Raw genomic sequence first — 27,328 nt, 5'->3', positions numbered from 1 at the left:
GCTTGTGAGAGTTGTTTCTCTCCTTCCACGATATGGGTCCTGGGAATTGAACTCAGGTCCTCGGGCTTTTCTGTGTGAGCCTTTACCACCTAAGCCATCTCGCAAGACCCACTTAAGAGTGAAACAAAGAGCTCTTATAACTGTGTCTAATCAATCTTTGCAATCTCTGTTCAGCCTTGAGTTTCTGCTGGAACCAGGATGCCTCTGAGGCTTGTTAGTGCCTCTAACGTCTTCAAAGTTCCCTTCACCTCCAGCTCTTCCGCCTTCCCAAGCTGTTTCAATATAATTGGGGAGTCTTCTGGGAGTATGAAAAGTGGAGGCCCTGTGCAGGCCTGGGTTGGGAGGGACCAAGTTTCTCAGAGTACACATTCTGCAGAGGCTGCCTGCGCCAGGGCTGCGGTGAGAGCCGAGCACAGGCCCTGAGGTGCAGCTGAAAGAGCTCACAGACCTATCTAGGACCTACGTGTGACAAAAGCCCACAGCCAAGGTCCAAGGGCCTCAGAGGTCCAGGAAAGATGGGTGACCTCAAAGATACTAGTTGAAAGGGAGACGCTGTGTGGTGCGTGGGCCTCGGGGAAGGGGGAAACGGTGCAATCTCTGATGGTAAGTGGGGCAGAGCCAGGCAGACACCGCACCCACATCTACCATACTGGTTTTATTTATTTTTATTGAATGTGTTTGGGTGTTTTGCCTGCATGTATATCTGTGCACTGTGTGTATGCCAGGTGCCTGTGGAATTGAAGAAAGGCAGTTGTGAATGATCATGTGGGTGCTGGGAATCAAATCCAGGTCATCTGTAAGAGGAGCCAGTGCCCCTAACCACTGAGTCATCTTCCCATCCATCACTGATTTATTTTTTTAAGTTAGCATACAAGGAATTGAATATCCTTTTGGCATATCCAACAATGTGATCTTCAGTGATTCCCCTCACACCTCATTTCTTCCTTCCTCCCCTGTTCTTCTCCTCCTTGTGTCCTATTGGTCCTTGTGCTGACCCCCAGTCCTTCCTTACCACCTGTTTGGCCCCTCTCACGCTGTCCTTTAGTTTCGTGACTAATACCACCCCCCCACATCTAAATATTAGACACTGGAATTTGCTTATGAGAGAAAATGTGTTGTCTCTGAGTCTAGTTATTTCATTCAATAATTTCTAGAACCATCCATTTTCTTGAAAATTTCACTTCTTTATAGATACAGAAAATCCTATTGTATGCATGTACCACACTGCCATTATCTCTTGATGGACCCCCTCAGTTGTTCTGGTCCCAGCTGCTGTCACCAGGGCAACGATAAACAGGGATGAGCAAGAGTCTCTGTGGTGGGATGCGGAGTCCTTGGGTCCATGCCCACAACAGAAATAAGTGCTTTTTTTAAAATTTGTACTGTTAGTTTAGCGGTGTGTGTGTGTGGAATGGGGTGGAGTGGGGCGGGTATGTAAAGGTTACTGCAGGTAAGAGCATCAAACACCCTGGAGCTGGAGTTACAGGAGGTCGGAAGCCATGGATGCTGGGAACTGAACATGGATCCTACATAGAAGTAGTGTGTGTTCTTAAATGCTGAGTCATCTCTCCAGCCCCTACTTCTAATTTTAAAGGAAACTTCCACAGTGACATCCTGTACGTGTGCCCTCGTTTGCACGCCCACCAGCAGGGAAGCCTTGCCACGTTTCCTGGCAGCCATTCTGACTGCGATGAGGTGGGTCTCAGAGCAGTTTTAATTTGATCACTAGGGATATTGAACACATGTTAAAATCGTTATTGGTCATTTGTGTTTCTTCTTTTGAGAACTGTCTGTCCTTTCCATTAGCCAATAGGGTATTATATGACTTCTTTGAGAAATTTTTGCAGAGCCATCTTAAAACCAAATATAAAACCATACTAATTTTGCAAAGGCGAGGCACTTTAGAAGGAATGGAGGCGTTGCCAGGAGGAAGGCAAACGTGAGGTACAGAAATTTCACATGACCTTGAGCTTATCCCCTGGCAGTCCTCTCCTAAGTTTGAGCCAGAGGAAGTTCACTCTTCTTGAAAGTCAACTTCAAGAATTCCTTCCCCTAAAAAGCCTTCTCTGTCCCCTACTCCCTAAGGCCCAGGCAGCCGTTGCAGCTCATAGGCAGGCCTCTGTCTGTATCCAGCTTTCCCTGATGCTGTTGCCTGGGAATCCTTGCTCCGGCTCCCTCGAGCCTCTTTAAGCTTGCCTGGATTACTGAACAAACATTAACAAAGAATGTCTCAGTAAAATAACAGAAGGCTTCATGTTTACCACCCTTGACATCCCCCAAACCAATAGCAACAACAAAAAACTCTTCCAAATTAAATATTTGAGAAGCTTTGTATATTAGTTTGTAAATACAAAGTTATTGTACTTTTTTAAAAAGCAGTTATTCTCGAAACCAGGAGAGGTAAGGCAGAAGAGACAACTATACTCTTGAGGGGTCCATGCATCCAAACAACCGAAGGTCACTATGGCAATAGGAAGGGATTTCTATTGCATTTGGGAACGTGATTGAGACAGCAGAATGCAGTAACGTTTGCAAGGGTTGTCTGCCAGCTGCAAGGTCTTTGGTCTTTCTTTCCATCATTCAGACAGCCCTCTACTGATGTTTCATGGGAAACTCAGGGTGAGCTCTGACTCATGAGGAGAGACAGGCCTTAAGACCTGCTGTTGGGGCTGGGGAGGTGAGTTGGTCAGCGAAATGTTCATCACACCAGCAGGACACTTGCGTTTGACTACCAGAGCCCATTTGAAAAAAAAAAAGCAGGCATGAGTGGTGAACATTTGTAAATCCCAGCACTGGGAGGCAGAGAGGGGCGGATCCCTGGGGCTTGCTGGTCAGACAACCTGGTTTACTTGGAGCATCCTGGGCTGAAGAGAGACCTTGTCCCAAGGGAGATTGACGGTGTTCCTGAGGATGACTCCAAGTTTGACACCGGAGACTGTCCTCCAGACTCCAAACACACAAGCTCATATGTATACCTGCATCTGCAATACATCCTCCAATATGAACACATACATGCACACACATGTATACACACATGCACACACACATGCACACGCACACACATAGAGGCACATACGCACACCCAAGGCTTTCACAGCAGCCGCTCACAGCAATACTGGCGCACACATACCCGTGGGGTTTCTGACTGTGTCCTTCGAGCCACCATGAGCAGCAGCTGCTGCTGAAGGGCACTGACTGCAGGGTCCCCCGAGGACGGATCTGGGCTGTCTGAAGTGGTGGTACTGGAGGAACTGAGAAGAATCTCTCTGAGAATGGGGGAGAACAATCCTTTGGTGAGCATCTTGCATTGGGATGCATTTATTTATTACCCAGAAACACGAGGAGGGTGATGTCCAGCACAAGAAGGGACTGTCTGGGTCCTGATCCTTACATTCCCTATAAAGAGCTAAAAATTCTGCATGGGAGGCTAACTGTAGGCACAAAGCCTCCCACATTAACTGTGAACTTGGCAGGGTTTAGACTCACCTAAGAGACACACTTCCGGGTGTAGTAAGAGGCTGCTAGTTCATTTCCCGACCAGTCAGCAGCTCAGACCCAAAATAACCACACAGAAATCTGTATTGATGACAATACTGTTTGGCCAATAGCTTAAGTATATTTCTAGCTTGCTCTTATATCCTGAACTAACCCATCTCCATTAATCTGTGAATCACCACGTGGCTGTGGCGTACCAGGTATAAAGTTCTGGTGTCTGTCTCTGGCAAGGCCTACATGGCTTCTCACTTGACTCTGCCTTCTCTCTCCCAGCATTCAGTTTAGTTTTCCCTGCCTAGCTCTGTTCTGCCCAGCTATAGGCTCAAGCCAGCTTTCTTCATTCATTAACGGTAATCACAGCATACAGAGGGGAATCCCACATCATCTGGGCACGTCTGTGAGGGAGTGACTGGATTGGGCTAAGCCAGGTGGGAAGACACACGCTGAGTATGCCTGCGAAGCCTCAACACCTCAAACTGAATGAAGAAAAGAAGATGAACACCAGCATTGACCTTTCTCTGCTTCCTGACTCTGAATGTCACATGACTTCTGCAACCACACCCTCCTGACCATGATGGAGCATACCCTCAAACCGAGTCAAGGCAATCCTTCCTTCCTTGAGTTGCTTTTGCAGGATGTTTGATCACAGAAATGGGAAAAGGAACTATGACATTATGCTGCCTCCCCAAAGCCAGCATTCTGTCTGCACCACTCCCGCAGACATCACAAGGCAAGAAAGCCTATTTACACACAAGAAACGCCTCTGTGGTAGCAGGAAGGTCCTCGGAAAAGCGGCTTTCGTGAAATGGCTTAAGTCTCTATCTGAATATTCTTGGTATCTTAAATAATATGTAGGTTGATAAGACTTAATTCAGCTCTTTTAAATCTTATTTCTATGTGTGTCTATTTATGTGTACACGTACCACAGGCATGCAGTACCCACAAAGGCCAGAAGAGGATGCCAGATCTCCTGGAACTATAGGCAGTAATGGATTGCCTGGTGTTGGTGTTAGGAACCGTACTCAGATTCTTAGCATGAATACTAAGTGTTCTCAGCAGCTGAGCCAACTCTTCAAGCCTCAGCCCTTGCTTCAACTCAGAAAGCAGAAACTAAGACATACTCCATGGTAGCTTCCCAGCATTTCAGGAGACAATATTAGTACGCTTACCCCATGGTTGTTTCTAAGGGAATTACTACAAATGTGGCCCCATTTTATCCAAATAGCTGAGATCATATGCTATTAGAGGAGTCAGTGATCCAAGAGCCTGCAGCCCAAACTGTGCTGAGAGAGGGATGCGGGTGTGTCTAACCCCTATGAGATCTGACCTCTAACCCCTACTATTCAGCACACTCCATGATCTTTCTCTTCTTCTCTCCTGACTTCTGTGTTCACAAGCACGCTGACTTGCTACACACACACACACACACACACACACACGAACCCTCTCTATATTTGTACAATGAAATTTGGGATTGCAAGGATTCAATAAAGCCTTCAATAAAGGTTCTCTTACTGAGAACCATGTCAAGTGCACTCCAGGTTAAGTCAACATCACAGAGTCCAAAACTCTAAACTCCATTATATTATGGCCTAGAAATGAAACTCTCGTCATCTGCAAGACCCTTCCGTGCTCTAAACAGCTGATCCACCTGTTACTGTGGGAATAGAAAACCGTCTCTCAAAGCCTCCTGTTTGAATACTCAGTCCCCAGCTGGTGGCGCTGTTTCGGAGGGTGTGAAGCCTTCTGGAGGTAGGGCCTTGCTGGAAGGAAGTGAGCCATTGAGGGCAGAATCTGAAGGTTATAGTCCAGCCCTGCTTCTAGTCCAGTCTGTTTCATGACCCATAGGAATGTGAGGACCACGTCTGCACTGTCTTTCCTAGCATGACGGACAGTTCCCTCTGGTTCCATGAGCTGGAGCTGATCCTTCCTTTGTCAACTGGCCACTGTCGGGTATTGGTCACAGTAGTGAGTACGCTCACTCACGCACAGCCCCTACATTATTTGGAATGACTGCTCCCCCGTGCGCACTTTCCTTCTTGCTGGCCCGCTCGTCGCACCTGCCACTCATGGGCCTATCAATTAGATTGATCACGGCTGCTTTCCACCAGGGCTTTGCTGGCACACATGCACACCTCCGAGTGACATGGTCTGGAACTCTGGAGTGACACAAAACAGAAATGAAAATTCCTTGATAGGAGGGGGCAGAGGCTCAGAGATTTGATGTGTGAGAGCTGCCCTGGAGCCGAGAAACTAGATTGCATTGCAGGTGAGGGAGGCTATGTCTGTTGACACGGGCAGGAGTCAGGAGAGACCCACACCCCTGCATGGGGAGCTAGTAGACAGCCTCTCTGGCTGGTTACTACTGTGCCATGTCAGAAACAGCTCTGCTAGAGGCACGCCTGCCAATCTTCCTGCCAAGCAGGACTCTAAGGAGGGGCCACACATGGACTTCATTCCCCCATATTATTAAGCATGCTTTTATTGCAAAATAACATCCTTAACATGGGGTTAGGGCTGGGGCTCAGGGAGTAGAGTGTTGGCCTGGCACGCAAAGCCGTAGGTTCACTTCTCATCGTTGCACGGGGAGACTGGCGTGACACACACCTATAATCCCAGTGCTGTGAAGGTGGACTCGGGAGCTTCAGAAGTTCCAGGTCATCCTGGACTACATAGTGAGTGCCAGGCTGGCCTGGAATATGTGAGACCCTGTCTCCAAAATAAATATTGGCCAGACGGATGGCTCAGTGAGTAAAACCGCTTGTTTAGATCTCTAGGCCCTTCATGGTAGAAGGAGAAAAACTAGCCGCCCCCTGTCCCCTGACCTCTTCACACTTCCCCAAAATAAATTAATCAAAATGACTTTTAAAGTAAGTAAACAAATAGCTTTTGTGAGTAGACAGTTTAATACCTTATGTTAGAATCTAAGGGTTGGCTTTATTTGTTCGTTTTTTTTTTTAGTTTATTGATGCAGGGTCTCACTGTGTAACCCTTACCGGCCTGGAATTCACTATGTAGACCAGGCTGGCCTCAAACTGACAGATTCCCCTGCCTTTGCCTTCTGAGTGCTGGGATTAAAGTTGCACGCCACCACGCCCAGCCTTGGGTGAGTTCTAGAATAAACAGAAGTGTGTCTAAACCACTGCTGTTCTGCCGACTTCCCGGACTTTGCTCACATTGTTCTCCCCCTGTGGATCTACACCTGGACGAGAGAGGTGTTTCCCTCCTAGGAAACGGGAGAACTAGGGCAGACTAGATGGAAATGTCCTGTTGAGTCCCCTAATCAGGCACTTGGTGAGACGTTCTGGTCTCTGTTGCCTCCCATCGATGGGGAACTTGACAGGTAGCAAGATGGCTGCCAGCCTTTCCTACATAAGGCCTTGGCTCCGGTGGCAGATGGGAGGAGGGTCAAGCCTGCACTTGCCTCATCACACAGACTTAAACAGTAGGGCGGCTTCCCGCCAAGGGACCTCTTTCACTGGTGTTGGCTGAGCCCTTATCACAGGCATACAGTGTCACCTATGCTGGCTCTTCTGCAGCCTGGAGGGACATCTGTGATCAGCAAAACCCTACCTCGGATGGAGCTGCCTATGCTCCTCCTCTAGGGCTGTGGTGACTGTAGCGGTAAAGGATCAGGAGACCAATGCTCTCTACTGCGCTAAAGAGCATTAGGTCCTAGTGTTAAGTTGGGAGCTTAGGCCCCAGCCCCTTGCATCTATCCTAGCCCCCTGACCCTGAGAGTAAGTAAGCACTCTGGACTCCAAATCCCAGCAGGCCAGGTCCTGACCGGGGGTGGGGTGGGGACGGGAGGGGGGAGGTCAGGACCACGCCCAAGAATATTTAAGTGAACTCCCAAAACAGGAACACATGGTCTCCTTTTCTTTGTCCAGGTGGTCGTGTTTGTGCAGCTTCCCCGGTTTCTCCTCGGGGCCACCCGAGAGCGCAGAACTCCCATTAAACCTGGATATCTCTTAATTTGGCTTGTTTTGATTTGGCTTGATTGAGAGCTCATGTTAGGAAAATGTTTCTAACACCCAGGGCTGTTCGTTAGAGTATGTCAAGAGACATTCCCACTTCCTGAAACATCTGAGCACGGAGAGAGCCCACTCGGTGGAATGGCTGTCTCAATGACCACACCGGATCTCCATCAGCCTGAGGCTGGGCTGGTCTCTGGTCAACTTGTTCCATTCAAGGTGAAAGCAGAGGAGAGAGCTCAGAGGAGCATCAGGTGTGTGTGTGGGCTGGGGGAGTGACAAGAAAAGCCTGCCCTGGAAGAAAGCCAAGAAGATGGGGGAGAGGGTGGGGCGGGGACCCTAAGTTAGGGACCCAGTGGCTCCAACATGGAATCCCAGCACTTGGTTGACTGAGGCAGGAGGATAGCTGGGAGTCTGAGGCCAGACTCAGCTACACAGTAAGACCCTGTTTCACACAGACAAGCAAATAATCGCAGCTAGACTCTCCCCTGGACTGGCTGGGACGGCGCTGGGTGTGGGGTGAACAGCGTAGGTGCTGGGTGTTAGATTCCCTGCAGTCCCGCTGGCCCTAGCCCCTCCTACCTAACGGAAGCTTTGAAAAGTGCCAAAACTATACAAGGGTAATGCTGCCTCACAGTGACAGAGAAAACATCACCCGAAATTCTTCCTCCTCGACAGACTTTAAAACAACAGTTTATTGTCCCCTGGAGAATGCACATCTTCTGCCTGCCCTTCCTGGGGCTCCAGGCCTACTGTGGGACAGACAGACAGCAGAACTTAAGAGGGATGCCTTAGGAAAGACGTTAGTGTAACATGCTCACCGACTATGAAGGACACCAAGGGAAAGCAGAGGGGGGAGGGGTGTGATTCTAACGGGGAGCTGACTTTAAGGCAGGGATCAACTCTTCTTTAATAAGACCCACAAAGGAGGCAGCAGAGGGAAAGCAAGTGGAAGGAGTGTGCCCCCGTGTGGCAGCTGGGGCTGTGTGCAGGCATAAGGCCTCAGCTTCCAGCTTCAACTTCTGTTTCTGGGACTCTGAACCCTGTCTTAGTCCCCAGGTTGAGGACCCCTGTGGGAGGAACAGAGACTGAGAAATCAGCGACAGTGAGCGCACTCCAGGCCCATAACCTGGCCCTCCATGTGCTCAAAGGCAGCGGGAATTCTCAGGTCTTTAACTCTGGCGCAGCAGCCAACACACACCTCTCATTCAGATCCTCCGGGACGGCTCCATGGCTGAGGTTAGATATCCCCACCCAAGATGAAGTGTGCCGTGCAAGTGCAGAGGATCGGGCTTACCGCCCCACATCTCAGTCCCGAGCACCCAGTCTTCCTGCAGTGCCCCTCACTCCTGCTCTGCCGAACTCAAGGGCTCCACTTCTTCGGAATAAAGCAACAATAAGGAGATTATTTCTGGCAATCGTCCGCCTGCTTCCCTTCTTGGAGACCCAGGTGCACCCTTGAACAGCGTGGCCATGGATTGAGGAGATGGAGACCCAGGTGCACCCTTGAACAGCATGGCCGTGGGCTGAGGAGATGGAGACCAAACATTCGCCTGCCACAAAGCAGGAGGATCCGAGTTTGAGCCCCAGAGCTGACACAGAAACATTGGGGGTGCTGTCGCACTCCCGTCACCTCCGCGCTGGGGAGGTAGAGAAAGGTGGAGCCTTGGAGCACTGGCCAGCAAGCCCAGCCTACTGGTGAGACCCAGCCTCAGTGAGAGACCCTGTTTAGGAAAAGAAATTCTGAGTGGACAACCCCTAAGAGACCGAGAGCTGAGCTAATATCAAGGGCAGGGATTTCAAAGGGAAGACAGTACTTGGGAAATTTGTAGACAAAATAAATAGAAATCCAAAGTTCAAGACCAGCCTGGGCTGCGTGTCTCAAAAAAATCAAACCAAGGCTGGAAAGATAGCTCAGTCAATGAAGTATTTACCTTGCAAATGTAAGGACTAAGAACCCACACAGAGAAGCATGGCAGTGTGTGTGTGTGTGTGTGTTTGTGTGTGTTTGTAATCCCCATACTGAGGAGGCAGAGGCAGTTCCTGGGGGGGTCTCACAGGCCAGCCAGCCGGCCTTGGGGAGCTATGGGCCAATGAGAGACTGTTTCAACCGACACCCTGAAGTTCTCTTTGGGCCTATAGACACACAATGTACATGTGTGAATGTGCACACACACATGCATGCACACACATAGAGGGAGAGAAGAAGGAAGAGAGAGAGAGAGAGAGAGAGAGAGAGAGAGAGAGAGAGAGAGAGAGACCGAGCGGCAGGGGCTGGGGGGCAGTGCTTTCCTTACAAAACCCGGAAAGGACTGTGAAGTCCTGTGTGCAGCGAACCATTTCAGCTCAGAATGTTCAGGCAACTTCTTCCATTTCCTGGGCTAACGACTTCCTTCCAGATCAGTTTTCAGGCAGAGCAGCTCACTCTGGGCTCTGAACTAGGAAATCTGCCCTGTGTTCTGGTCAGTTAAACATGAAGGGGATTTATCGTGAGGCAGCCTTTCCCAGCAGCCCCTGGAAATGCTGCAGCTCAGGTTTCTGGGCAGAGCAGGAACAATCAGATAACCTTCCCCAAGGCACCTGCTGGATAAACAGTGTGTAACTCAAGGTGCTCTGCCAGTCTGCGTGCGTACGTGCGTGCATGCGTGAGTGAGTGTGAGTGTGTGTTTGTGTGCGGGGGCGGGGTGGGGTGCTGTTTCTTACAGTGTTGGGAGGCCTGGAAGGGAAATGAACCTCTCTCAGCTTCCTCCAGGAATCCCTAAAGAGAAATAGAAGTTGCATGGCTCACAAGTCCCCATTCAGAGCACAACACCTGGAACATAAAACAGTCACATGACCACCAGGCCTCGCAATGGCCAAGAGTCACCTTCCTGCCAGTAATGGGATCCAGCAGTTTAACGAGTTAGTTGGAGGTTCTTCCAGCCACTGAGGTCACCTTAGCGGGGAAGAGCTGATTCTTCAGTACCTTCTACGGTGAGCAGCTTATGGAGCCCTAACCAGGCCCACTTCCAATCAAAAAGTCAACCTTGTGTTTGCTAGAGTAGGAGGATCCAGAACTCAATGGCTTTCAGTGCTAGAGACAGAATATTAAACACCCGCCCTAAGGCAGCCCTTGACACCACTAGCTGCCAAGGCATTGGACCACAGGCTGCTGGGGAAACACCATGTCCTTGGCTTCCCACTTCACAAACAGATAAAGTGACCCCTGCTGAGAACGGACTTCCTCCTGGAGGATGCCAGGGGTTGGCTGCTGTGGAAAGTTAACCCCGAACATTGTCCTCCTTCTCTGCCCAGAAGGGGCAGACACCTGACACTGCTGAGTGCCCTCTGTGCAGGCTTTGTCCTGAATGCTGCACAAGTTGTGTGTGTGTGTGTGTGTGTGTGTGTGTGATTACTTGTCTGTAGGGACACAATACGTGCACAATGCCCACACAGAGCAACAGAGAGGAGTTGGACCCTGGAGCTGGAGTTACAGATGCTTGTGAGCCACCCAGTGCGACTGCTGAGAGCTGAACTCATGTCCCTGCAAGAGCAGCGAGTGTTCCTAACTGCCGAGCCGTCTCTCTGGTCCCTGGTTTCAGTCTTTCAAGGCTCAGGATATGTGACATACAATGTATGTTATATGGATAGATTGTCACACGCTGTTTGAGCTCACTGAAGAGCTGGCTCTGGAAACACAATTGCCCCCCCCCACCCTCAAGTCCTGATATTCACACTGGTGTATATATCAAACCCAAGTGTGTGTTTGTCTCAAAGTGATCTTTGGGTAGGGCTGCTCCCTTAACTCTGTGACAGGAAAGAGAAAATCAGCGAAACAGCCCAAGAGTGAAGACTGGGGCTCAATCCCCAGCACCCACATGGTGGCTCACAACTTTCTGCAACCCATTTCTAAGAGTTCTGACCCCCACTTCTGGTCTTCAAGGGCACTACATGCGTATAGATACACACATGCAGGCAAAGCACCTATACACATAAAAAGAATTTTAAAAAACAATAAAAATAAACACACTTATTCAAAACTGAAAACACAGTTATCCCAGATCATCCTCTCAATCCAGAACACTAGTGTTACTAGAAAATTCAGGTCGGTGTGCTTACCTGGGAAGGGAGTAGTGTATGTTTATTCAGAAGAAACAAAAAGTCAACAAATGCAAAGCTTCTGCCTTTACTCTGGGATGAAATAGGAGGCTTCTGTTTGCTCTGAATTTAGCGTAAGAACACACCAACCTGCCTCTGGGGAAGACATCGTCTGAGAAAGCTGCTATGCTAGACGATGAAACGCACAAGCTGCAGTCTTAGCAAGAGCTAAAACCAGAGAGGAGGATGCGTGTGCGTTTCCTTCCAAGCAGCTGTCTGCTCAGGAGAAGCCAGCTTTGATTGGTGCACACACTGGCACCCGAGGCTGGAAGAGACTGCAGAGCAGGGAGAAGGTGAGATGCAGGCCCTATCTGACCCTACAGGATTGACTGGGTTCAAGTAGAGCACATCAGAGCAGAGCAGGAAGGATAGGGTGGCAGAGAGGAAAGACTTCCGGGCACTGACATTGGGCACTAGAATTTTTGATGAGGTGAGAACTGATGATGGGGTCATAGCATCAATGAGAGAACATTCTAGAGGCTCTGCCTGATGACAAGGAAAATGATGTCCTTTGTTTTAGGGTCCCTGAAAGTCCCCACCACTCTCCTGAAAAAACTCAGGACTCAGGAAACAAGAAGCCACTGGAGTTAGATTTTGTTTGTTTTCCTTGAGACTGGGTCTCATGTAGCTCAGGCTGACTTTGACCTTGGTCTGCAGCTGAAGATGACCTTGAATTTTGGGTCCTCTTGCTTCCACCACCCCCCAAGAGCCAGGATTACAGTTCTGCACCACCATGCATTGTCTATGAAGTGCTGGAGTTGGAACGGAGGGCTCCAACTCAGTCCTACCAATGGAGTCACAACCCCAGGTTCTTAAAACACCATTTACAGTCTCCATGTGGGAAGCCCACGACATGCCAATTATACTGTAATAGACTACAGTTCTTCAGACACACACGCAGCTCTAATGCACCGCACATAGCAGATCTGCCTCCACGTTTACAGCAAGGAACGGAGACCCACCCATTCGGATCACTATAAGGAATCTCTAAGCCTGGAGAACCTCAGACCTTCTCCACAGCTGGTGGGCTGAACAGCTGGGTCTGTGCACAGTGAGTCGGCACTGTCTAGCTGTGCAAGCCACTTCAGTACCAAGGGAATTCACTCTACTAGGAGCTAGGAGCTCTTCAACACAGTTTTAACAGACAGAAGCAACACTTAGGCCCTCTACCTGCAGACTGACCCATGAACAAAAAGCATCTGCGTTTCTTTCCAGCGTGCCCTTGGGCAGATGCTGCACTGTCCTCTAGGGAGCCAAGCTCTCAAGCTGCTGTCCTCAGATTCCTTCACACAGGTCCCCTCCCCGTCTCCACCAGCCTGTTCTGTTCACCTTCCACTAGGACCACAGCCCCCAAAATGGTTCTACTGAGTTCCCTATAAAGTCATATTTTTATCTCACATGAAACTCTGCCTTGACTCCTGCAGAGGAGCCTGTAGACCCCAGCACTGTCCAGGCTCCCAGACCTGGAGGCAATGCCCACTCACCTGGCACGAGAGGCACAATCAGGGTTCAGGGGCAGATGCTGGGAGGAGCCTTCTTTCTGGTTTCCAGACTTTAAATAGCACGACTTGATTTCCCCTGCAAAACGGTGAGATTTGAGCAAAGAGTAGCATCCCATTGTCTCTGAAGCTCCAGCTCACTGCCACCGTCTCCACGCTAAGGGCAGTCTTGTCAGAGGGTCTGTGGAATGACTGGGTTTGTTTTGTTCTGTTTGACATTTGAAGTAGAAATTTACTTAGCAAAGGAGAATGGCACTAAGAAAAAAATCACTAAGGAAAATGTTCTGCAATTCTGCCTGGCACACCCGTAACAGTCACTACGTCACTGCCTTCGATCTGTGTATCAGCTGCTGTTAGTTCGCTTTGGGCTCCTTCTTTTCTTTAGCTTTTTTTCTTTCCACTTCTTTTTCTTTTCAGGTCTCCAAGCTGGCCTTTAACTATTAATTTTATGCTGGGGGTACAGGCATGGGCTGCCATACTTAGTATTCTTTTCGAGGTCGTCCAGGCTGGTCTTGAACTTGCTGTGTAGCCTTGACACTCTTGAACTCCTGCTTTGACTCTTGAGTGCTGGGATTATAGGTGAAATGAAGCTAGGAATCTACCCCAGGGCTTATCACACCCCACAGACTGATACATCCCTAGCCCTTTATTTCCTATGTTCCGTTCATGTATTAGCAGGACTGGAGGAGGGGTGGAACAGGTGGTTTCTGTGTACAAGCACATAGGAATCACATATACAAAGAGGCTATTTAGGCATGCAATTAAGATGGAGGCCACAGAGTCCAGGCTGCCTCAGGGAAGGTAAACAAACGTGGCTACTGTCCTCAAGTTAGAACGGTAAAGAGAAGAAAGGATGGGATCCAATTGCAGAGTTACCTTAGCTCTGCTGGAGGGTCCTGGGTATTGGGGTGTGAAGATCAGCTCCTGTTTTAATGTACTTTCCCAGACCCAAGGAGCACCTCCCTCTGGGGCCCCAGGAAATACAGCTAACTCTCTGGTGGAGACACCTGCTGAGTGGCCCTCAGCTCCAAAGTGCCAGACAAAAACAAATCCAAGGCCTGGACTCAAACTTCTGGAGACTTAGACAAAAGTGCCTCGGTGTGTGTGTGTGTGTGTGTGTGTGTGTGTGTGTGTGTGTGACTGATAATGGGCCAGAGTCAGGAGACAGACAAACCGCACGTGCTTTCTCACTGGCAGGTCCCGGCTTCCCACTTCCAATTTGTATATATTTGTGTTTATGCTGGCATGAGTGTGTATAGAGACCAAGAAACTGGAAAGGGCCTGGAGAGGAAGAAAAAGAGGTGCTGTGGAAGGAGTGAGAGGGACTAGAACCCTTGTGATTTCAAAGAGGACGGTGAATATGCAGACAGAAGGGTTCATGCAAGGATGGGGGCTGGGAGATGGGGGAACTGACCAAAACTAAACCAGTGTGGAAACCTCATAAGGAAGTCTGTTACTTTGTATACCAATTAAAAACTAACTTAAAAAAAATTTAAAAGGATACTAGCCAGGACCCAGCCGAGAACAACCAGAGTCCAGGCTCCTTGTCTTTGGGACTTTGATCCAACCATTTGTTTGGAGATTCCTCATGTTACTACATTAAATCTTTGTGTGTTTTTGCTTTTTGAGACAGGGTTTCTCTGTGAAACAGTCCTGGCTATCCTGGAACTTGCTCTGTAGACCAGTCTGGCCTCAAACTCACAGAGATCCTCCTGCCTCTGCCTCCTGAGTTCAGGGATAAAATGTGTGCCACCACTGTCTGGCATTAAATCATTTTTATATGAAGGCACCAGGAAAAGCTATGAGGATGTTTAATATATACCTAATAAATATTTACTGGGGACTGGGCATGTGCCCTGGTGAAGTCTCCACTTGGGAAGGAGAAATATCGCTAGCAGACTATGGACCAAGCAGCATTCCGAAGACAACCATGGCTGTCTCCCTTCTTGCTCTCAAGGAGTTCTTTAAGACTCACCATGTTCATCAATGAAGACGTGCATGGCATCTAGAGACATCTCCTCCTGTACAGATGTTTCTGGTCCACTGATGACCTGTAGCACCGAGCTGTCTTGTTGGGAGGTCACTCTGTAGATGATCTGCCTTTGCCGACTGCCCTGGAAACTTAACACACATGGAGACTTCAAGGATGCCGTGCTCCCTAGGTTTACGTCAACCTGACACAAGCTAGAGTCATCAGAGAGTGGGGAGCATCAATTGAGAAAAAGGCTCCATAAGATCGGACTATCAGCAAACCTGTTGGTGATTTTCTTAATTAGTGATCGATGGGGAAGGATCCAGCCCACTGTCGGTGGGGTCCCCCTTGGGGTGGTGATCCTGGCTTCTATGAGAAGTAGGCTGGGGAAGCCATGGGAGCAAGCCATTAAGCAGTACCCCTCTGTGGCTTCTGCATCAGCTCCTACCTCCAGGTTCCTGCCCTATTTGGGTTCCTGCCCTCACTGCTTTTGATAGTGAACTGTTATACTGAACTGTGGGTGAATAAACCCTTTCCTCTTTAAGTTACTTTTGGTCATGGTGTATCATCACAGCCATAGTAACCCTAACTAAGACAGACGGTGAGGGACTAGGAGATAAGTGAGTGGTAAAGTGCTCACCACGGATATTTGAGAACCTGAGTTCAGATCCCTAAGACCTATGTGAATAATAGCCAAACATTAAGACATGTTCCAATAATCACTGGGCTAGGGTGGAGACAGGAGGATTCTCCAGACTCCCTGGTCAGCCAGTGTAGCCAAACTGGTAAGTTCCAGGTTCACTGAGAGATGAAGAGCCACCGAGATGTTCATCATCTGGTGTGCATGTGTGTGATTGCACACATGCGTACACACACACACACACACACAAACACACACACACACACACACACCAGGAATTTTTCTTTGCTCTCCCCAAAGCATTAAAAGGAGCACCTGGTGGGGGAGCCACCTCACACCCCACACAGCGCTAAGTCACCAAGGCCTCCTTACAGTGCTGTGGTCTTGGCAGGCTGTGTCAACACTGGGCTGGCGACTGCATGGTCTTGGCTTGGCAAATCTGCTTTTCCTGGCTTCGGATCATGTCCACTGGGTTTTCCACTCTCCACTGCTTCTTCCTTGGTCCCTGGGGAGGTGTGATCTGGAAGATACAGCTTTCCATGTAGACAAGAAAAAGGAAAACCATCCCTGTGTTCAGGGACTAGACGAACACCCTGAACTATGAAAAGAAGGAGAACTTGGGCCTGGTGGCTAGGCCAATAATACTGGCACTTAGGAGACTGAAGCAGGAGGATAGCTATGAGTTCCACCTCAGCCTGAGCTACAGACTTGGCCTCAAAGTCAAGCAAACAACCAAACTCCAAACAATCTGGGCATGGTGGTGTACACCTATAATCCTAGCATTTAGGAGGCTGAGGCAGGAGGAGTCCCAGGAGTTTGAGGTTAGCTTGGTCTCCATAGTGAGATTCTGTATCAAATGATGGAGAAAGAAAAGAGAGGGGGGAGAAGAGAGGAAGGGAAGAAAGACAGATTTCTATATAGATCTTCCTTTCACGAAGTCAAAGTCTATAAATATATTTGAAACACCGACACATACATACGTTTGAAACAAGTTGTTCAGGCCTCTACAGTCACCATCTACTCTGGCAAGGGATTCAGAGTGACATTCACTACCCTGTTCCAGTACACACACACACACATGAATCCCCATACACATACATGAAAGATAACACACAGGTGCTCAGTCTCAGATTGTAGGAGAGAAGACTGCAGGAGATGATCTGTTTCTGGTCCCACCGACCGTTCAGGGACCTCACAATCTTTCTAGCCTTTCATTCTCTACAGATCACTCTTCTAGCAAAGGCAGGATGGCCCCTTGGGAAGGCAGACCCCTGCTGATGGCTACTGACTTGGAACTACCAGCTCAGGGCTTTGGAGAAGGCACAGCATGACCCACACACACCCTTTGCTGGGACTCCCTGAAGGTGAAAAACTATTCAGAAGTCAGCCGCGGGTACAGATGGGAGGGGAGGGGTTGTTTAAAATCTTCTCTATACAGTGATCTAGACTAAGGGTCTTGGCTTATGCTTCTATGAGAAGTGAAGAACACACCTGGCTTGTGTGTGAACACAGGGCTCAAAAGTCCCAGTATCTTCTCTGTGAACTGTCAACCCTGAAGGGTCTCAACCTGGACCTGAAGACAGGGTCTGACCCTACAATCCCTTTCAAGACACATCCAACATCCAAATCAGACCTGGAAGCCAAGGGAGGTTCTGGTACTGATAACTGATGGTAGTGTTAGCAAAAGAAGAGTAAGTGAGGACCATCCCCAGGTAAGGCAGGATGTAGCCACTCTCGCCAAGGAAATAAAGGGCTCAAGACTGCACCCGGCATGAATCAAGATCATCAGAAGGACTCGTTATGATGTGTGCAACTTGGAGGTTCTAGGAGGTTCCACATTTTGGAACATAATTTTGTAGGAAACGTAAGGGTGTGTGTGTGTGTGTGTGTGTGTGTGTGCAGGTGCACACAAAGCCAGGGGTAAACATCAGGTATCTTCCTGGACTGCTCTTACCTTTGTTTTTTTTGTTTGTTTGTTTGTTTGGTTTTTGTTTTGTTTTTTGTTTTTTGTTTTTCGAGACAGGGTTTCTCTGTGGTTTTGGAGCCTGTCCTGGAACTAGCTCTTGTAGACCAGGCTGGTCTCGAACTCACAGAGATCCGCCTGCCTCTGCCTCCCAAGTGCTGGGATTAAAGGCGTGCGCCACCACCGCCCGGCTTACCTTTGTTTTTGAGACAATCTATCGTTGAATCTAGAGCTTGCCAGTTCAGCTGGACCGGGTGGCCAGTGGGTCCCCAAAGGTTCTCCTACCTCCATCTCCCCAGTGCTGGGATTACAGACACCCACTGCCCTATCTGGGTTTCTTTCCCCCATGGGTCTTAGGGGATCTAACTCAGGTCTTCTTGCTCATGTGCAAACACCTAATCAACTGAGTCATTCCCAGTACCCAACGCAGGGCCCTTAACAGAAACGTGAGCTTTCCCAGCAGGCGTGTCCCCTCTGCTGGAAGAGACGTTTGTTTCCCAGCAGCTGAAACTGTAGGAAAATGATTTCTTCTTTCCCTGGAAATAAACATCCTTGGCTTCTAGAGACGTTGGCAACTCCTTGCAAAGCCTTCATGTTTCTGTGGAGCGAGCGGATGCAGGTGCACCCCCACCCCGAAAACCAGAATCTGGAAATTCCCCAAGATCCGGAATTTTCTGAGCAGCAGCGTGGCATTGCAAGCGGAAACTTAGACCTGACCTCATACGACAATGCACAGTTAGAATATAGGCACATACACCCGCCCGTGGCTGTGTATGGAGTAGAGCCAGAATACAAAGGAGTGTGGACATTCACATGAGCGTCGTGGGTTTTACCTGAAAAATACTCATTGTGTGCAACTGAATATTCTAAAATCCGAAAACACTCCAAATCTAAAACATGGCAGTTCCACAGCTCAGGATCAGTACATGTAATAAGTATGGAAAGCAGAAATAAGCAACATGGTTGGGGAGATGGCCAAGTCCAACTCAGCACGAGGAGCTGAGTTCAGATTTCCAGAACCTACAATAAAAGCTGGGTGTCGTGGCATATAATCCCAATGCTGCAAGATGGGAGGTGGGGACAGATAGCTCCCTGGGAGCTCATAGGCTAGCTAGCCTGGCCTATGTAATTAGCTAGCCTGGTCTATGTAATGTGCCAGTATGGTCTACATAATGATGACCACACACACACCAAACAACAGAGCAGCCCCTGAGAGCTGATGCCCTAGATTGGGTAGCACAGGTAAGGGAAGATGCTGTGTTGTCAGCAGAGAGAAGCGGTTGGAGTCTTACCTGCAGGACCCTGATCTGCTCCTTTCTGCTCTGCTGCTGAGTCGGAGGCCACCACTTTGGAGGTGTTGATGGATTCCAGTAGGGAGACAAACTCTAGGAAGTTGGATTCATTTGGAATCTGCCCTTCCTTGGCTTCCAGGTCTGATTTGGATGTTGGGATGGGTTTCTCGCTGTCGCTGGTCACCTCCTTGGGACTCCGGCTTAAGAAGACATCAGTCGCACTGTCCACACTGAGCACACGGGTGTGCCTTTTCTCATGGCCACTCCTACAAGAGGCTGGGTCCAGGTTAGCCTGGCTCTCCCTGCTCTCCTCAGACTCGGGGTCCACCCTGGGTGTGAGCGGTGCAGGGGTGGGGCCTGGTTCCCAGACATGCCGTGGGGTGGGACTGCCATTTTTGGTGCTACACTCCATGTCCCCAGATCCCCAACCAAGACAATGATCAGATGACATCACCTGCGTTCTCTCTGGGGTCCTTTCTCCCTCATTTCCTGCAGGACAAGAGATGCCTCTTCCTCCTCCGTCCTCAGTTAATTCAAGGGTGATCAAAGGAATTCTGACCTGCTCAGAATCTGCAGGACAGGCCACTCCTGGACCAGAAGGCTCTGCATCCAACCTGACACTGGTTCTATCAGAGCTGGTTACCTTCAGGTGCAGGGAACTCTCCAGGTCACTTGTGGAGTTTGGGGTGCTACTCATCGTGATGACTATCTTAATGGGCTCGTGCAGACTCAATGGTTCTCCGGGCTGGGAGGTATCAATGAGGGTCACAGCAACCTCGCCATCAGAGTCAACCACTTCCTGGTTCAAGGGCGGTTCCACCTGACCCGATGTTTGGGTCAGCTCCTCCTCCTCTGTGGGTTTGGCCAGGACGGTGTTGTGCTGACCGCAGCTGCTGCTCAGACTGTCCTGAGGCGATGTGCTCTGTGACTGTGCCCTGGTGGGACCCTGGGGACAATTGGGGCACTGTGGAATCAGAGCAGTGTGCTCACTGCCCCACGGCTGGAAGGAGATGTCAGATTCTAGTAAGTCATACTGGGACAGGGACAGATGTGGCAACTTCTTCAAGGCTCCAGTGTTCACCAGGCCACTCTCAGACCTGTGTCGGGCCGGGCGCTGGCCAGTGCCCCCCGGCTCTTTCCCTTTTCTTCCTGTGAGGATCTCTGTGGTAACTGGCTTTACTGGTCCTGCTGGTCTGGGAGTGGGTTCCGGTGTACGACCCTGAGATGCAGGTAGGCTTTCCGACTTGATGCCAGGTGAGGTAGATGACACCACTGCCTCCGCTTGATCCTCTGACAGAACAACACCTGCAATGAAAGACAGGGGTGGCGGGGGTGGCATGAGACACGTTCGCCGTGATGTTTAATGCTTCAGAGTGAGACATTGAAACCAAAACCAGCGGCAAATACTGCGATGCTTGTGTGAGTGTGTGTGTGTTCTTGAGTATGAGCACACGTGCCTGTACGTGGGCCCAAGGTCAATCTCAGCTGCCAGTCTTTCAGACACCTTGTTCTTTGAGTCTGGGGTCTCTCGCCAGTCTGAAACTTACCCATTGGGTGAGGCTGGCTGGCCGATGAGCTTCGGGGAGTCCCTGTCTCTGTCTCCTGAGTGCTGGGGTTGCAAGGATGTACCAGTACACCCAGCGTTTTTATGTGGGCTCTAGGGATGTGGCTTGGGTCCTCATGCTTACAAGGCAAGCACTCTGCCTATGAGCCAGCCTCGCCCTGGTGCTTCCTCTATAAGAATGCCCATTCTCCTGGGCTGCCGAGAGGTCTGTATGACAACCTGACTTCCTCTTTCTTTCTTTTATTTTTCCCCCCGTGCTGGGGCCTCAAGGGGCAGAGAAGTGTGGTCTAAATCACGTGCTCACTCAGGCCTTGTGGCTGGAAAGGGCTTGGTTCTGCTCTCTGTCACCTTCTCAGCTTGAGCAAATTACATGATCCCTCTAGACCAGCGATTCCCAGCCTTTCTAATGCCGCGACTCTTTGATACCATTTCTCATGTTGTGGTGACTCCCAGCCATAAAATTATTTCATTGCTTCTTCGTAACGGCTATTTTGCTGCTGTTATGAATCGTCATGTAAATATCTGATTTGCAGGATATCTAAAATGTGAACCCTATGAGGGTCAAGACCCACAGGTTGAGAAACACTGCAAAACCAAGAGAAACAACAGTGGTCCAGTCAACAGGTCGGACAAGCTCCTCCTTTGCTCTGTGGGGTTCACTTTGTGTGCCATATGATGCTCTAAGTACCATCCTGGCCTTCGCCTGCTTGATGTCAGCAGCACTCGGTCCCCACTGTGACAATCAAAAAGTCTTCAGCATGGTCACACGTCCCATGGGAGCAGGGCCTCCAAGAAAGACTCACAGCTCTGACCCTTTACACCTTCACCTCAGAGCTGGAAAGGCAGCTCAGTTAAGGGTGCTTAAAGCTTTTATAGGGGAGCCCAGTTCCATTCCCAGTACCCATATCAGGCAGCCCACAGCCGGTAACCCCAGACCAAGGGGGTTCAGCACCATCTTCTGGCCTCTGTACATACCCACACTCATTGTGTGAGCTTGTGTGCACACACAGAAATACACACATTTACACATGATTAAAAACTTAACTTTCCCGAGGATGTAGCTGTGATTAAATATCCACCAGAGACAACACTCTACCTTTGAGGTCTTCTACTGTCTCCTGTGCTGGCAATTCCTGTGGAAACAGGAAACAGACATCAATATAGGAGTCGGCCCACTGCACATTCCGTGCGGTCCACATAGCTGGCCACCACCCTTTTCCCTTCAGCAGCTGCCCAGTCTGTCTAACTGGTACATAGGCAAGGGACCCCTCAGCATCTGTGCTTCTTAAGTGTTTATAAAATGGACTCTAAGACATGTCTAAGTGCAGACAACCTCCCAAGATGGCTGCACTGTGATAGAAAGCGGAGGGTGCTAACAAGGAAGCTAACACCAGGAGGAATAGGCGTAGCTGTCGCGGATGGAGAACCATGAAGCCATCTGAAAGGAACAGTGATACACTGTTTTTCTAAGAAGCAAGATTTAATACAGAAAGCCCTGGGGAAAGAGACAGAGTTTGCTACAAGTGGGACGCGCTGACAATCTGATGAATTCATGGCTGATGCAGAAGAAAGGAAGAGATTTGCACCATGGTGCTCTGACAGGGATGACAACATGAGAGGCCATTGGTACCCTGGGAACACACAGTAGGTGAAATCTGATGGTCCTAAGTACATGGGCCATTTCCACAGCATGAGAAGCACAGCAAACCAAAGGGACCACTGCAACTGCCCCCTCTGGATGCTCCATTCGGGGCGTGAACACCAACCAATGGCGAGGAACGCTGAGAGTGGACGCTCTGCCCTCGGGAGCTACAGCGGAGGGGTGGTGTGGGCAGGCTCCCTCGAGGCTCCTCCTTCTTGGCGCTGTGAATCTGCCTGTTATTGCTGACCCAGGGTGAGAAAGAGCAGATGTTACCAGAGAGCCAGGCTCTTCAGTGTGCCTCCCTGCCATCCCAAACTGTTTCCCTCGGGTCTATTTCTTATACACAAATCCTATTTTTAATAGCACATAAATTTTTTTCCCTAAAATTAGAAGAATTTCTCTCTTCCCCTCCCTCTCCCCCTCTCCCCCCCACCTCTGCACCTGTGCAGGTGTGTGTGTGTTTGTACACATGTGTACCTGTGGACGCCAGAGAGAGTTCAACCTGAGGTATAACTCAGCTGCCATCTACCTTGTTTGGTGAAACAATGCCTGTCATTGGTCTGGAATTTGCTTATTTGGCTCTGTCAGTGGCCAGTAAACTGTACGGATCTCAACAATGGGATTATAAGACTACATCACCATGCCTGGGTTTTTACATGAATTCTGGGGATCAAGCCCAGGTCCTCATGTATCCTCCCCAGCCTGAGAGACACACCTTCAAACTATAAGAAAATGACACAGGCGTGGTGACCTTGGGTGTCCTTCAAGCATTGACCTCTGAACCTCACTGTGCCATGTGTGATCTCTATAGAAACGTACACTATCCTTCAAGATTCTTTGTTATACTCTGTAAACTTAAGTAACAAGATTAAATACTTAAGTAGAATACTTAGCATTGTTAAGCCTAAGCCAAGTGAATTTTAGAACTTAGTGTAAAGCTATATTGGTGGCCAGATAAAATATCCAGATTGCAAAAATTAATTTTATTAAGGTTTAGCTTTAAATATAAGCAAAGAACAGAGACCCATGTCAGCCTGGGATGTTTGCCCTCATACATAACTCATAAGCAGGAGGCAGCTTTTGCTCACTATGCGCCCATAGATGACGTTGCACTCCCAACCCTCCTGCCTCCACCCTCCAAGTGCACACATCAGCATACAAGATTTCTGTAGCGCAGAGAATTGAGCCCAGGTCGCTGGGGATGCTAGGCAAGTGCCCCACAGACTTAGATACAGCCCCGCCCCACAGAGCATCGTTTTAACCAGAACCGAATCCTTCCCGTTGGGAGTGGGTGCTCGTCTGGACAAGGTTACCTCGGGTTTTTGTGGCTGGCTGTGCGCTGGCTGCTGGCCTCTCCCTCTGGTCTTCGTTTGTTCCTCTTGTGTGGGAATTGGCGCTGGATCACTTCTCCCTTATCGAACATGAGGTGCAGGCGGTAGCTGACGAGCTTGATGATTGCAAAGAGGATGGTCACAGAGCCGCAGTAGAACAGCGCAGTGAGGACGTTTGGAGGGAAAGCCTGCAGAGAGGAGAGGGAAAGGATTCTCATGCCTGCAGGCTTCTACCTTGTTTTAAACCTCGCGCAATTCAACTATTTACTGAGCAAAAGTCAGGCAAGATTTCCAGCGCTTGGGGATTTTCTCCGGTTAGAATCTCCAAAGCAAAAGAGTTGTATTATCTATTTACCTTTGTTCCTTTTTCCTTCCCAGATTCTAATCAGTGACTTTGATGGCCAATGTTTCTACTAAGCTCTTTGGTATATATATATATATATATATATTATGCTTTAGCACTGGATTTGGATTACTAAGCATGTTGCTATAAGTAACAGGATTCAGCCTTTACATAATGTATGCACTAATCCGCGCATCAATGTGCTGTTATTATGCGAATTAAAGTAGTACCACAGATCAGTGGTAGAGCACTTGCCTAGTAGATGTGGGGCCCTAAGTTAAATTGCCACACAAACATGAGGACCTAAATTCAATTCCCAGACCTCACATGAAAAAGCCAGGCAGTGCTAATCCCAGTGCTAAGAAGTCAGAAACAGGAGGACTCTGGGTACCCTCTAGAGTAAAGGTGAATCAAGGACCTAGAAGCCTTGCAAGATCCTTGAATAAATCTTAGATTCAGAAAAAGCAAGACACTCTCCTGCATAGGACATGATGGAGAAAATCTGCACAGAAAGCACACGTTAGACACTAGCATTGTATCTATCGGTCTCTTCTCGTGAGGATGATGTGGGTGACTCATTCCTCTCATGAGACACAGTGCTCTTGTTATGCATTTTTAATGTGTAAATACATAACGTCAGCAGTGGAGTAAACACCTGAAACTTGTGATGGTGAATCTTGATTGTCAATGTCCCGGAATCTAGAATCACACAAAGGCAAGTCCCTGGGCATATCTGTGAAGGGGTTTCTAGACTGGGCTAATTCGGGTTGGAGAATTCATCCTGAATATGGACGGCGCCACCCCAGGGGCTGGGGTCTCAAATTGAATAAAAAAGAAATGAGCTAAGCACTGTCATTCATCTGCCTCTGCTTCCTGACTGAGGATAATGGGACCAACCTCCTGTCACCAAGTCTTTCCTGCCGTGATGAATGCACCCTTGAACTCATGTTTCTCCTTCTCTGCTTTGAGATTACATCCAAAAGACCAGCTGTTCAGACACATCTTCCTACCACCTCAGTCTAATAAGCTGGTAAGTCCAGGTCCAAGCCAGACTGATCCAGACAAGATTTCACATACACTGTCTCACTGAACTCCACTGCACCCACAAACTAGTTCTAGTGGCCCATAAGATAGCTCAGCGTACCCACTGCTACCAAGCCTTATAACCTCCTTTTGATCCACCAAGTCCACATAGTGGAATCCCCGCAAGTTGTCCTCTGACCTCTCTACATGCCTGCAAGTACACACACACTCTCACACCCCACCATCACCACCTCCAAATACACACATGCACCATACACAACACACACCTCAACCCCCACACCACACACAGACACACACATCACACACACACCACCACCATACACATCACACACACACATGTATCACACTCAGAGCACACCACACCACAATACCATACACACACACTCACACCCCACCATCACCACCCCCAAATACATATATGCACCATACACAACATACACCTCAACCCCACACTACACACAGACATACACATCACACACACACATGTATCATACTCAGGCACACCACACACACCACACATACTACACACACAGACACATACACCACATGCACCTCAACCCCCAAATCACACACACACAGACATCACACATATACACTACACACATGCACACAACATACACACGCAACCACACAAATACAGCATATGAACACACATACCACACCATAGCACACATACACACACCACCTCCCCACAAATAAATAAAATGTAAAGATAAAGCCGTGATTGTATTTTTCCTCTTTTTTTTTTTTTTTAAGTTGAGAAAATGACAAGTCAGAGTGAGTTAACTTCTTCCAAGCTTCCAGAACTGGAAAAAACTGGAACCAGAGTTCAACTGAGGCAGTCTGCCTTCCGAACCACAGCTCTGGACTAACTGCCAGGAAAGGAGCCAGAGCCCAGGGATGCCAAGCCACCAGGCATCTCAAATGTCAGACTCAGAACCTGTCAGCCATGCAAACCCATTGAAGATTTTATGGAGGACACTCGCGGGCTGTTGAGAGATGAAGTCCTTCACAGGCACATCTGACCTGACTCCTAGCTCAACATAGCGGCAGGCAGTTTGTTAAGGAAGTTTCACCATGGCTTCAACTACCTCTGTGTCTCACTGACCTATGAAGGTCACCTATGTAATTTCTCAGCAAGCATTCGCTAGCACCCTCATGGTGTCCATCCTGGAGGAGGAGGCGCCACACTGCTCTGGCATACGGTATATGACATTTATCCACTCCTGGTGCCCCCCCCAAGCCTTCTATAAACCATGGTGTGGGAATTGCAAAGTAATTGATGGTAGAATCCGCATTCTTAAAGCAAAACAGGAAGCAAAGAGAGGAGAAAAACCAACAACAAACAACCGAAATCAGGTCGCCTGGGAAAACTCATATTGCCTGTTCATTGTGACTCTGCATGACGCGTTATAGCAGATATCATCCCCAGCCATGAGGCCTAGGGTTGGGTACCCACAAGCCAGTCTCAACAGTTCCCACCAGCAGGGCCTGACTCATCCAGGCAGACCGCATCAATTCTTAATGAGCCGACAGTCCCCGAAGTCCTAGGTACTTCTTCCCTGTGACTCCCTGGTGTCCTGCCGGATTGCTGTCCCAAATCCTCCACATTCCTCAGTCCCTACTTCTCAAAAGTCACTGTCCCCTTCCCAGCCCAGGTCTAGTCTCTGACTCCCTGCCCCCTTCTTTCTTCTTCTTCTTCTGTTTTGTTCTCTCTACCTCATTCATCTCCTTCCTTCTCTCTCCTTTCCTCCTCTCTTCCTCTTATTAATCTTCCTTCCCTCCTTTTCTTCCTCCTCCTTAATCCCTTCCTGTTTCTCCTCCTCCTCCCTCCCCCCCCCCGCCCCCATCCATTCCTAAGCTGGGAACTCACCAGGTGCAGAGTCAGAGGCAGCAGCAGCAGGAACAGCCACAGGTAGAGGTGGCAGCTGTTGGTGAATTTGCTATGCTCGGGGTCGTGGTACCAGCCCCCTGTGAGTGCGGCCCACACGCCCTGCCTGAGCAGCTGCAACACCTGGGACGCCATGCCCGCAGAGTCGGACAGGGACGGTGCGTGCCCTGGGGCTCAGCACCTTGGGAGCTCAGTACGGCGCTGTACTCGGGTGTGCTCCAGTCGTGCCCCCTCCCCCGCCGCCTCCACTCAATCCCCGGCAGACGCTGGACAGCGCAGACCGGTACAGCGCGGTGCTGGAGCCGGCCAGTGTTGCCGGGCAGGTGCGCGCCATGTCCAAGAGAAGGAGGATTTTCCCATCATGCTTCGCGACGGCTGCTCAAGGATGCTCCTGCGGCTCCGCCCTGCGCCCACTTCAGAAGGAGCTCGATCCCGCCCTCTCCCTTCCTGGTGGCTGGGGCTCCACCTGGCTTTCTCTCTGAGACTCCCAGGAGTGAGTTTGCTAGTTGTGAGGACCAAGAATGTTCCCGTATGAGAGACA

At 49.4% G+C, this 27,328-nt stretch overlaps 1 protein-coding gene across 2 annotated transcripts in view; it reads right to left on the bottom strand.

Annotated features, from left to right (window-relative positions):
* The window catches only part of Pcnx2 (pecanex 2), a 117,551-nt gene extending 90,429 nt beyond the window's left edge, over positions 1 to 27,122 (bottom strand). For both annotated transcript variants that reach the window (XM_057753362.1, XM_057753363.1), the window contains exons 1-9: positions 26,770 to 27,122; positions 23,492 to 23,697; positions 22,303 to 22,420; positions 21,633 to 21,669; positions 18,973 to 20,277; positions 16,090 to 16,237; positions 15,081 to 15,226; positions 13,091 to 13,184; positions 3,131 to 3,266 (exon numbers count right to left, since the gene is read on the bottom strand). In XM_057753362.1, the coding sequence (XP_057609345.1) occupies positions 3,131 to 3,266; positions 13,091 to 13,184; positions 15,081 to 15,226; positions 16,090 to 16,237; positions 18,973 to 20,277; positions 21,633 to 21,669; positions 22,303 to 22,420; positions 23,492 to 23,697; positions 26,770 to 26,922 (2,343 nt within the window). In that variant the 5' untranslated portion in view covers positions 26,923 to 27,122. The remainder of the gene's footprint in view (positions 1 to 3,130; positions 3,267 to 13,090; positions 13,185 to 15,080; positions 15,227 to 16,089; positions 16,238 to 18,972; positions 20,278 to 21,632; positions 21,670 to 22,302; positions 22,421 to 23,491; positions 23,698 to 26,769) is intronic.
* Between the last annotated feature and the right edge of the window lie 206 nt (positions 27,123 to 27,328).

Source organism: Chionomys nivalis, chromosome 21 (assembly GCF_950005125.1).
Source record: "Chionomys nivalis chromosome 21, mChiNiv1.1, whole genome shotgun sequence".
In the NCBI taxonomy this organism is placed as follows: Eukaryota; Metazoa; Chordata; class Mammalia; order Rodentia; family Cricetidae; genus Chionomys; species Chionomys nivalis.
Note: the sequence above shows the minus strand (reverse complement) of the source record. Positions and strands in the feature narration are given on the sequence as shown.